The sequence below is a fragment of the Tachysurus fulvidraco genome, chromosome 1 (assembly GCF_022655615.1).
Source record: "Tachysurus fulvidraco isolate hzauxx_2018 chromosome 1, HZAU_PFXX_2.0, whole genome shotgun sequence".
NCBI lineage: Eukaryota > Metazoa > Chordata > Actinopteri > Siluriformes > Bagridae > Tachysurus > Tachysurus fulvidraco.
This window is the reverse complement of record NC_062518.1, coordinates 17,577,797-17,589,450: the sequence shown is the minus strand read 5'-3', so window position 1 is coordinate 17,589,450 and position 11,654 is coordinate 17,577,797. Positions and strand designations below refer to the sequence as shown.

Below are 11,654 nucleotides of genomic sequence, written 5' to 3'. Positions count from 1 at the left end.
GCTGTGTGCTACTACCATGCCGCCATCTTGGAAGAAGATGATGGTGGTCCTCTACAAATGATCCAAAATGCAGCTGCAGGACTTCTCTTCAACCCAAGTCCTGGTTCCTGCTGCTATGTTCCTCCACTGGCTCCTGTAGCTGCAGGCATCAGATTCAAAACACTGATGCTGGCCTACAAAGCCAAAACCAGACCATCTCCCTCTTCCCCCAAAGCCCTCATCACTCCTCACACTGCATCTCACACCCTCAGATCTACAGCACTGCCCCACTGGTCCCACCATCTCTCAGGGTAAGAGGGAAGTTTACTACAAGACTCTTCTCTGTTCTGCACCAAGGTGGTGGGATGAACTTCTCCTAGGGGTCTGAACAACTGTCACTGACTGTCTTTTAATGACAGTTGAAGACCTTCTTCTTTATGAAACACTTGAACTAGCACTTTATCCCGTTTGTTGTGTGTGTATTTTTTAAATAAAAAAAAATAAATAAAAAAATTCGAAGAGTTTATGGCTCATGGCATCTTAAGTCTGTAACCTAGTGAACCAGAGTTCATGTATTTAATGACAGACTTTAAGCACTTTTTTATGTCGCACTAAAGGACATCTGACGAATGCTGTAAATGTCATGTAGTGAGAATCAGTGGTATGATACGCGAGTGTACTTCAGCACAATATTGTTACCCAGGTTGTGTCCTAATCAGAAAGAAGGTGCCTAAGTAATCATCTCATTTGTCAAGTTTTATGCAAAGACAGAATAAAGTGAGATGTTCTCTAAAATAATATGATGATTTTCACATGAGTGAGAATATACAGTACAGATCTATGTCAAGCTGCTGAAACACTACAGCTGTAGGACAGCTTACACGTGACATTTGCTCTCTAGCTGGTTGGGCAGGAATGAAGCAGAGTACATAGTGTGTGAAAGTGTAATAATAACCAAAGTGTGGTTCAGTCTCCTTTTCTACAGCTCAAACCTTCCAGAGTAGAAAATACACGTCTTCTTAGGATTTACTATTTTTCCCCATAAATCAGCAACATCCATTGTGATGTGTGACATGAATTTAAAGACTATGGAGTTTAGGCTCCATCCCAAACACTACAATTCATTCTTTACTGAATACCTGACAATTCTAATGTTCCTCCTAAGCAGTGATTAGTTGGGTGTGTTTTCGTACCTGTCTATGAGGTGTATTTGGCTCGGACTCTCTCCTTCTGGCTCGTCCAAAGTGACAAGGCAAAGGTGCGGGACTGTCTGTTGGTTGGCCCCGCCCACTCCGCCTTGCTATGTCCCCCTCGGGTATGCCTCTAATGTTGAGTCTAGACCGTGTAGACGGTTCCTCCAGAGGGCGGAGCTCCTCCGGCTCATCGTCTGTAGTGCCGGAGGTGGTGGGCTCTGCCCCTAGCGGACGGTGCTGGAAGTCCCTGAGCTCCGCCTCTTTGTCAATGATGACCCACTCTTTGCTGTCAAAGTCCTCCTCCTCAGCCAGTGGCACGGACCGGATGAAGGCGTTGCTGTGTGCCTCAGATCCATCGTTGCGGCAGCGGTCTCCACGACAACCATCAATGGACAGCATCTGGGCTGGCTGCGAGGAGTAAAGATGACGGGACGGAGAGCCGAGAGCATCCATCCGTGACCTGAAGAACAATGGAGCAATTCCATGCAAAGGTCATCTTTACCATGGAAAAAAGTACAGACACAAACAGACTTGTAGAGAAAATATTCACTCAGGTCTATATTGTATTAAATATAACCTGCTGTTGTGTTTTATTGTTTCAGGGTTTAGACAAAATGTTATTATTTGACAGTTTCCTGATTGAAGGGGATGACGGAGCATTTTGTCCAGTTATCTTGTTTTAAAACCATTATTCTGTAAGGCTATTATTATGCACATTTCTCCTCCAGGTTTCAGTGAATCTCAACCATGGTTTAGCTAAATAAACAATGTGCCCCATGACGGATTTGTCACAATGGGTGTGAGGCAGAAGACCATCCCCTAGCTGTTCTGAACATTCCCCGACACTCTACCAGGAATCTTGTCTGGTCCAGCAGACCTCAGTAGGTTAACTCTGCATCGAGTTCTCCTCACAACGGCCATGGATAGACAGGGTAGCTGGTCATTGGGAGGACGGATGGTCTTCCTTGCCACTATGTTGTCCTGCACCTCAGACTGAACACTGTCTTGTTCACAGCTCTGAGTCTCTCGACTAGACTTCTCTGGACAGCGTATGTGACTATCTTCTGTAATTGCCTTTGCTGCAATATTCCAGATGTGTGTTTACACTTTTTATTAGAGCTGCATGCCGAACGTATGCGAGGAACCCGATACTATTTGTCGTGCTAACTGTGAATCAAGTTCAGGTTTTGAAAGCTCTGGGTTGAAGATAATGCTACTTTAAAGATGCACACCTACTATGACAGAGAATGGGTAATGTGGTGAGATGACAGCCCATAATACCCAACAGCACACCGTACACATTTTTTTTTAATGTCTCATGTCAACATCAAGTAGCCTGTTTGGATGATCACAATATTATAATAATGCTAATAATTATGACAGCAATCACAGTAATTACAGTAACAACACTTTTTCCAGTTCTTCTGCACTTGCTTATTTTTGCATGTTAAATAAAGTAGCTTTCATAATGCTTTTTTTTTCTGAAAAGTGGTTTTAAAGTATATTTTGTTTTGAAACAATTATATATAATTTTTAATGACTAAAAAGTCTAAAAAGTTTCCTATTGTATATATATAGTACAGTACAGTAAATAGTATATACAGTACAGTATACTATAGTTTAGTCACAGTCATTCTGCTGACCATCTCAAAAACCTTCAGAATCCTTTTAGATGGTTTTTGTGATTAATAAACTGCCATAAAGGATCATTTTAGGTGCTGTTTTGAATGTTTATTTCCCAAACAAATTATGTGTATTAATGTGTATTTCTTCATAAAAAAAAATTTATATTTTAAATATTGCTATTTTTATGTCCAACTAAGACCCCTTTATCATGTGGATATCAATATTCACACATTAAACTGAAAAGTTCAGACTTTGATAAAAACATACAGTCTCTTAGAAATGGCCGTCATCGACCGTCACATCCATAACATGATTTTTTGTCATTATTTTTTTACTTTTTGTCACTATTTAATTCATTCTCTTCAGCAGATAAAATAATATTCCTAAGTTAAATGAAGGAGCTGAATGTCAGCATGAGCACAGTGTTTATTGCAATCTACCCTGAAGGCAAATACACCAAAGCTGTACGTGTTCTTACCTGAGAGAACGCATTTGTGCACTGGGAGACTCGGCCCCTCCTCCCCCTCTCTGTGGTGATACAGGACACACCCCACGGTTCCCATCGTCCTCCTAAACAACATCATCATCATCATCACACACACACACACACACACACCACTCTTTTACAGAAAGGCCTCCAACATACAGTTGTGCTCAAAAGTTTGCATTCCTTGGAAGAATTTAAGATGTGTACCATTTTTAAAGGCAAACCTGAGTGAGAAGGCAAAGCAAATGCATTTTATTCTTTATAGAACTCAAGTTAATATTTAAGGCATAACACAATGGAACAATCATCAAAATAAACATGTGATAAACAAGTGATTATAAGAAATGAATCCCTGTTCTTGTCTGCATACCTTTAGTTCTTAATATGGTTTATTGCCCCCTTTAGCATCAATGGTGTCATGCAGTCTTTTGTTGTAATTGTGCATGAGCTCCGTAATTCTCTCAGGTGGTAGAGCTGCTCATTCTTCTTGGCAAAATGCCTCCAGTTCCTGTAAATTATTTGGTTGTCTTGCTCAAACTGCACATTTGAGATCTCCCCAAAGTGGCTGAATGATATGGAGGTCAGAATCGTCATCTTTCAGGGTATGCAAACGGTTGAGCACAACTCTAACATCTACCATAATGAACACTCACAATGACACGGTATAGTACTGGTAAAAACCTATTGGCATTATGTTATGAAGTGTATCAGTGAAGTATTTATGCTACCTTCCCCAGACTGATTCTCAGCTTGTTGCGGTTGATGTCAGTGCTGTCCCACTCATCTCCATCTGGTGGCGCTGGACTGTTCTCTACAGCCACAGGTACAGGATTGGGTGGGGCATTCTCCTGATCGCTCAGGCGCTCACCTTGCACAACATCATCTGTGTTCTCTCTCTGCAGATCCCCATGGACTGGGCTCATATTCAGAACTCTGAAGGTCAGAGATATGGGTCAGTGTTTCCTCACAAATTCACTGCTAATTCATTATAACTAAAACTGAACTAAAAAAAACTTTTTGAAGTAAAAGTTAAACAGACACCTGGGGGCTCATTTTTACATGAAAAGTGGGTGAAAACTTTATAAATATATTATATGCATTATTAGTGATTTGAAGCAGTATTTTGTTAGGTGTGTACAGTGTGTACAGTGTGTACGGTGTGTACAGTGTGTACGGTGCGTGTTACCTGGCCATTGCTACAGACGGCCGTGTGTGTTGCTGTGTGGACAGCATGGATTCTGTGCTGCTCTTCTCCCAGTCAAATAGCTCGTTCTCTGTGATGATGCGTGCCTTCATACTGTTCTCAAACACTGACATGAGCAGCTACACTCACACACACACACACACACACACACACACACACACAGACAGACACTCCTTCAGAAACATTTTTATTGTACATGGCAGGAGACAGAGAAAGAGTGTGTGTGTGTGTGTGTTTAAGATGGAGAGAGAGCGTTTGTTTGTATGTGTGTGTGAGTGTATGTGTGTGTGTGACAGTCTGTGTGTGATTGAGACAATGTGTGTGTGTGTGCATATGTGTGTGTGTGTGTGCATATGTGTGTGTGTGTACCTGATAGTCAGGTTTAGTATAGTAGTCCAGGCTTAAGATGTGCTCCAGAAAGACACTGAACTCAGAGGGCATGTGCTTCAGCAGCATTCTGTGATCATAACGCTCCTTTACCTGGCCCACCTGCTCCTACACACACACACACACACACACACGCACACACGCACACACGCGCACACACGCGCACACACACACACGCGCACACACACACGCGCGCACACACACACACGCGCGCGCACACACACACGCGCGCACCCACACACACACGCGCGCACCCACACACACACGCGCGCACCCACACACACACGCGCGCACCCACACACACACGCGCGCACCCACACACACACGCGCGCACACACACACGCGCGCACACACACGCGCGCACACACACACGCGCGCACACACACACGCGCGCACACACACACGCGCGCACACACACACGCGCGCACACACACGCGCGCGCACACACACACACACACACAGTGTTATTATCTTGCTTTGTAGAATTCTGTTTTCCTATTAAAGTTTAGACAAAAATTTATTAAGAGTAACTCCTCCTAGGACTTTCGAGCCACATGCACCAAATTCAGATATGTTGTAGAACCTGGTCTGAAGTTTGTTGCTCTGACTTTTCTAAGCGATCTGAGTACCGGTACTTCTGGTACCGGGTCTCAAAATGAACTTTTTTCCCATAGACTTCCATTATAAACTTTTGAGGTTTATAACTTGGCAAGCTTTCGAACTCTCTACACCAAACTCAGCCAGCCCCTTTAGGGTGATACTCTGAACAAAGGTTTAAATTGGTGTACCGACTGGTCTTTTGGTTGTCCCGCAGCCCCGCCCCAATATATGCAAAATCACAAAACTTTTTACAACATGGACACGTGACATATCAAAACACTCAGAACAATGAAGGGAACTTCCTCACAGGTTTTCTGATGATGTCACGTGATGTCACACGATGTCACTTGAAAAAAATGTGCACAACATGGACATGTGACACATCAAAACACACAGCGAAATGAGGGGAACTTTCTCAAAAGCACCGTCCTTTGCGAATACTTGCACCGTCAAAGCCAACATCAAAGTTTGTCGCGACGAATTTTACAAATCTAGTTACAATTACATCACACTGCACCATGTACTTGAATAGTGTTCACTTGTGCTGCCCATAATGGTGTTCTAAACAGTGTGTGTGAGAGTGTGTGTGTACAGTTCCAATACCTTGTCTTTGATCTTTCTCCAAGGCAGCTGACCAACCGCAAACTCAACCAGCATATAGAACAGAGACCAAAGGTCATCATGGCGGCCCATTTCCTGATGAACAGGAAGTGACATCACTCTCAGAACTTTTCAGCATTTTTTATATATTTCCATCATGCTAACGTACGTTACTGTGACCTTTAACCCAGTAAGTGTGTGACCTTTAACGCAGTAAGTGTGTGACGTTTAATGCAGTAAGTGTGTGACATTTAACGCAGTAAGTGTGTGACCTTTAATGCAGTAAGTGTGTGACCTTTAATGCAGTAAGTGTGTGACCTTTAACGCAGTAAGTGTGTGACATTTAACGCAGTAAGTGTGTGACCTTTAACGCAGTAAGTGTGTGACCTTTAACGCAGTAAGTGTGTGACCTTTAACGCAGTTAATCTCAGTATTATGTTTAAATGATTACAGATAAACAGATTTTCACCTTGTTTTTGTGCGCGTTGACCGAAGCATAGCGGACTGTGCCACGAAAACCAGCTACAGTTCTGGGCTAAAACACACACACACACACACACACACACACACACACACACACACACACACACACACACACACACATATATAGTTTACTTTACAGTGAAAGCAGTGAGATTACATTCACTGGTTATAATAATATTAACGTAAATTGCAGGACAGAGAAAAGAACCCCTCTGTGACCCCACTAGGGTAACTCTAGCTTCCCTAGTGACACAGTCTGCAACCCATAATGTAGCTGTGACCCTCAGTGTAGATCCCAAAAGTCTAATACATGTAAGTGTAAAAAAACACCCCACAAAAACACGAGATGTGATAAATGTTGGAATGGAGAGACATAAGCAGATATGAATAAACTCACACTGGCACGCAGCACGTTGAGTGTGTGGGCTGAACATGCATGTCTGAAATTAAAACTCTAACAAACTGAAACACAAAACAAAAAGAAGGCAAATATTAAAAAACAAAACATACAAATCATATTAAATAATTTTAACTAAAGGAATATGGGAAAAACTGTGATGTCATTAAGTGCGTAACATGGGGGGAAGTGTGGAACACACACACACACACACACGCACGCACACGCACACACACAGAGTCAAATTGTATGAGGAAAACTGATCCTAGATCAAGATTTACAAAACCAAATATTCTGAAGGTCACTGATCTACTGTTACTGCAGAGTAAAGAAAGAAAGAGAGATGATGCGAAGAGAAAGAGAGAGAAAAAGAGAGCAAGAGAGCAAGAGGGAGAGAGAGTGTGAGAGAGTGTGAGAGACCAACTTTAACTTTCAAAATCCATTTATTATAAAATAGTAATAAATAAATAAATAAATAAATAAATAAATAAATAAATAAATAAATAAAGTAAAAACCAATTTTTAAAGGAGATCATAAACAGTACAAATATAAACTTGCCCTTCACCACCGAGCACAAAGCTTCTTTAGAACACCACACAAAGTTCATTAGGTTGTTCATCATTTTATAAAAACAGAAGCCAACTACAGTTCTAGATTTTACCATCATTACTGTTATCATTTGGGTTCTTCTGCTTTCTGCTTCCCAGCTAAAAATCAGACCGTTGACTTTCAGCTCCTCTTTTTTCCACACAAAGGTCTGTACAGAAAAAGCTTTGTTAAAACAATAAAACAGCTTATTTAAAAACAAGGGCTTAAGTCTGAAAAGCGTCTCTCTCAAAGAACAAAGAACATTCCGGGCTTGAATCAGGATGAACAACAGAGATGAAAGAATTGACTGAGAATTTCATGTAAAATCCTCCACTGAATGTCAGCTGATTGTGTTATTGGTGGCTTATATAATGCTGGTGTTTTCACCCCTAATGCTTTACGCCATGATGCATCAACTTTGTTGTGTAGCCCTTTATTATAAAAAGCTTTCACACACACACACTAACACACACTCACACACACAAACACACACACCCCCTCTAAGGGGCCCTCCTACCTGACCCGTGAGCCAGTAAAACATTTGCCACACATTCACACTTGCACTAGCAGCACTGCACAGCTAATGTAGCTACTCACATAGAGACTAGAGACTTAACTTTACTGTTATTTGCTCTTGCTGACGTCAAACCTGAAGAGAACACAAGCTTACCTGATTTCTGCTCTCACATTTCACTCTCTTTTCATGGCCAGATGGATAGCTCTGCTTCATATTGTCATCTACACAGTAAACATTAACACGCGCTGTGAAATGAGGCAGGGGAGGCGGGGCCTTGCATAATTTTTAGGGGCCCTACGCAACTTGCGTAGTGAGCGTATAGGGCCGATCGGCTCTGCATATACAACTGTGTAACATTAGTACAGTTAAAGTCCAGGCATTGTGCTCTAAACCCACAAAACACCTCACAGGTCGAGAGGGAGATCGTGCAGTGGAAATTGTCTATTATGAATATTGATGAACGGTGGGACGTTAGACAGCAGAACAACATTTTTTGCTGGTGTGGATAAGGGAAGTGCTGGTGTAAGTTCACCCCACAGTACGATACACTTTCCCACCACCTCCACGGGGCTTGGGTGTGTGTGTGTGAGAGAGAGAGAGAGAGAGAGAGAGAGAGAGAGAGAGAGAGAGAGAGAGAGAGAGAGAGAGAGAGAGAGAAATATAAGTGTAATAGCTGTTAAATAAAAATTTAAAATAAAAAATTAATTTTCAACCATCAAAAACAAAGTTATTCGGATTAGAGATACACCAGTTACAACAGGAAGGAAAACAGAAATGTAGGAAATCAGACAGCTATGTGGATGGATGGATCGGATGGATGGATGGATGGATGGATGGATTCTCAGTTAAACAGAAAAAAAAATGCATTGAGTGACTCAGCTGCATTAAATATGCTGCACACACACAGCAGAGATGGGCTTTGTGTGAGGAGCTAAATAAAGAAACATCCACAACAACTCTACTGATGCAGTGGGGGGAGGGGGAGGGGTATCACTAAAAACATAACCTTTGGCTTTGCTAGGTTAATTTCAGGTAGCATCAAAGCTGCTAAATACTCTGGACATTCAGTGGAAAAGTCATAAAAACACGATGTGTAGCTCTTTTATTAATAACAGCTCTTAAGTCTATACATTTATTTCTGTCTCTTTCTCTGTGCAGGTGTGTAAGTGACATACCGGTCTCACTTCCCCATTAGTGTTGGTGTACTGTCTTGCCAGCCCAAAGTCCAGCATGTAACACTTCCTGCATGTGGCCTGTAGTTTGCCCATGGCAAAATTTGACTAACGCACACACACACACAGACACACAATTATCATCATCATCACCATCATCATCATCATCATCACATGCTTCCTGAAATAATTTCGGTACTATTAGTGATGTCATGACATTACGCTGTGATAGGCTTGAGTGTTAAAAGCATGAGGATGAGACTAAAATAACACTTATGTGACTAATGTGAGCTAGTTTGCAGGTCTTATTGAGGATAAGATTAGAGACACTAACAGACCATTTTGTGTAAAACTTTAAACTGTTTCTATAAAATAAACTGAATTAAATAAATAACATTTAAATGTCATTTCTAACTAGTGAGGTTCAGTCTGGAGATATGAAGCCGAAACACTGATAGGCGTGTGTGTGTGTGTGTGTGTGTACCGGTTTGATGTCTCTGTGCAGGAAGCCGACAGAGTGAATAGCCTCTATGGATTCCAGGATCTGTTTCCCCAAACGTAGAGTTGTGCTGATGGTGAAGGTTCCACGTGGCTGACTCCGCCTCAGATCTGCCAGGTTCCGGCCCTAAACACAACACAGGAACTAATCACACACTTCAACTAAGGAGCTCTGTTATAACTTATACATAGCTGCTGGAGAACAAAAGTTACCTGAAGCTGCATGACCACATAGTTGAACTTGTCATTTCTCCCACAGCCAATAAACTTACACACATGGTTCTTACCTGGGGGAGAGAGAGAGAGAGAGAGAGAGAGAGAGAGAGAGAGAGAGACGTAAAAAGAGAGAGAGAGAGAGAGAGAGAGAGAGACGTAAAAAGAGAGAGAGACAGAGAGACAGAGAGAGAGAGAGACAGAGAGAGAGAGACGTAAAAAGAGAGAGAGAGAGAGAGACGTAAAAAGAGAGAGAGAGAGAGAGAGAGAGACGTAAAAAGAGAGAGAGAGAGAGAGAGAGAGACGTAAAAAGAGAGAGAGAGACAGAGAGACAGAGAGAGAGAGAGACAGAGAGAGAGAGACACACACACACACACACAGACACAGAGAGAGAGAGAGACAGTACAAACGTATCCTTGGTACGAGTTAGTAGTGTTCCCCTATAATAACAGAACTCCTTCACACTTTAGTTAACAGTAACTAAAGTAATTTAACCTTGTAACATATCAGGAATCTGCACAATATTGTCATCTAATAAAATTGACCTGACATTTTGATAAATTTATTTGATTCATGATTATAAATGAAGTACAAACTTTTTTAGAAAGTAATTTTTGTGCATATTAACAACAGCGACAACGGAGAGAAAAGACATAACTAAATGTAGCCTATTTAAGCCTTCTGGACACTTCACAAACAAACACAACATGTACCTCTGTGGCTGAAAACATCCACTACATTAATGTTATTAATAATTCTATTTAAAACTACTAAATAAAAAAGAAAAAGCTTTTTAATTACTAATTTCATTAATAATGTCACTAATTTCCATAAAATACACACAAAAGTATCTGTGTGTGTTGTGTGCATGTGTGTGTGTGTGTGTTCAGGCTTTCCAGCAAGACTTCTCGAAAGAAGACGGGGCGGCCCTAAGGACAGCAAGGGCTAAACTGTCCCGAGCCATCATCAGAGAAACAAAGCGTTCACATGCCCAGCCCATCCACAGCCACCTCCAGCAGCACATACAGGTGATCACAAACTACAAGACAGCTTCACTTGCCTGTGTCAGTGATGCCTCCCTCCCAGAACAACCATCCATCCCCCAGCGATCAGGAACTCTATACAGAGTTAACCCACAGAAGGCTGCTGGACCAGACAACATTCCTGGCAGGTGCTCAGGGAATGTGCAGCTCAGCTAGCGGATGTCTTTACTGACATGAGCATCACTGTTGTTCCTACGTGCCTCAAGACAACCACCATCGTCCCCAAACCACCAGACTGTGTAACTGTTTCTTTCCACCAGCCATCAGACTCCTCAATAACAGAACTGTACTGATCACAACACACACACACAGTACTGTATGTTCTGCACAAACCTACACCATATACACACACTTCAAAGGTTACATCTCAGCCAATAGAACCTTTACAGTACAAGAATGCCTGGTTTTACATACCATGGCCATGGGATGTAAAAATGTGCAAGTTTATAATGGCAGTCTACGGGGGAGAAAGTAAATGGGGGAGAAAAAATTAAAACTAGCACAAAAACTAGCAATGCATAAAAGCCAATGTTAGTAATCTTTGATGTATCCAAGACTGTGATAGAAGATAAAATAAATCCAGTTTTTTATAATATAGTGTGTGTTTTTATGCAAATTATAATAAAAATGGTAATTAAAAAAATATTAATCCGATATATTTTATAT

At 41.6% G+C, this 11,654-nt stretch overlaps 1 protein-coding gene and 1 long non-coding RNA gene across 3 annotated transcripts in view; one reads left to right on the top strand and one right to left on the bottom strand.

The window, feature by feature from the left end:
* Window positions 1-11,654, bottom strand: part of ttbk1a (tau tubulin kinase 1a) — a 30,301-nt gene that overhangs the window by 12,202 nt on the left and 6,445 nt on the right. Inside the window, exons 4-13 of one of the 2 annotated variants that reach the window (XM_047820331.1) lie at window positions 9,946-10,019; window positions 9,719-9,859; window positions 9,238-9,342; window positions 6,546-6,611; window positions 6,080-6,172; window positions 4,859-4,984; window positions 4,472-4,608; window positions 4,014-4,218; window positions 3,277-3,368; window positions 1,173-1,632 (exon numbers count right to left, since the gene is read on the bottom strand). In XM_047820331.1, the coding sequence (XP_047676287.1) occupies window positions 1,173-1,632; window positions 3,277-3,368; window positions 4,014-4,218; window positions 4,472-4,608; window positions 4,859-4,984; window positions 6,080-6,172; window positions 6,546-6,611; window positions 9,238-9,342; window positions 9,719-9,859; window positions 9,946-10,019 (1,499 nt within the window). Of the gene's footprint in view, window positions 1-1,172; window positions 1,633-3,276; window positions 3,369-4,013; window positions 4,219-4,471; window positions 4,609-4,858; window positions 4,985-6,079; window positions 6,173-6,545; window positions 6,612-6,956; window positions 7,022-7,618; window positions 7,715-8,215; window positions 8,264-9,237; window positions 9,343-9,718; window positions 9,860-9,945; window positions 10,020-11,654 lie in introns of those variants that run through there. The other variant, XM_027153578.2, reaches the window with a different exon arrangement.
* On the top strand, window positions 6,181-11,196 carry LOC125145885. Its single transcript, XR_007144351.1, has 3 exons — window positions 6,181-6,266; window positions 9,740-9,850; window positions 10,836-11,196. It is a non-coding gene; the product is annotated as an uncharacterized LOC125145885 (long non-coding RNA).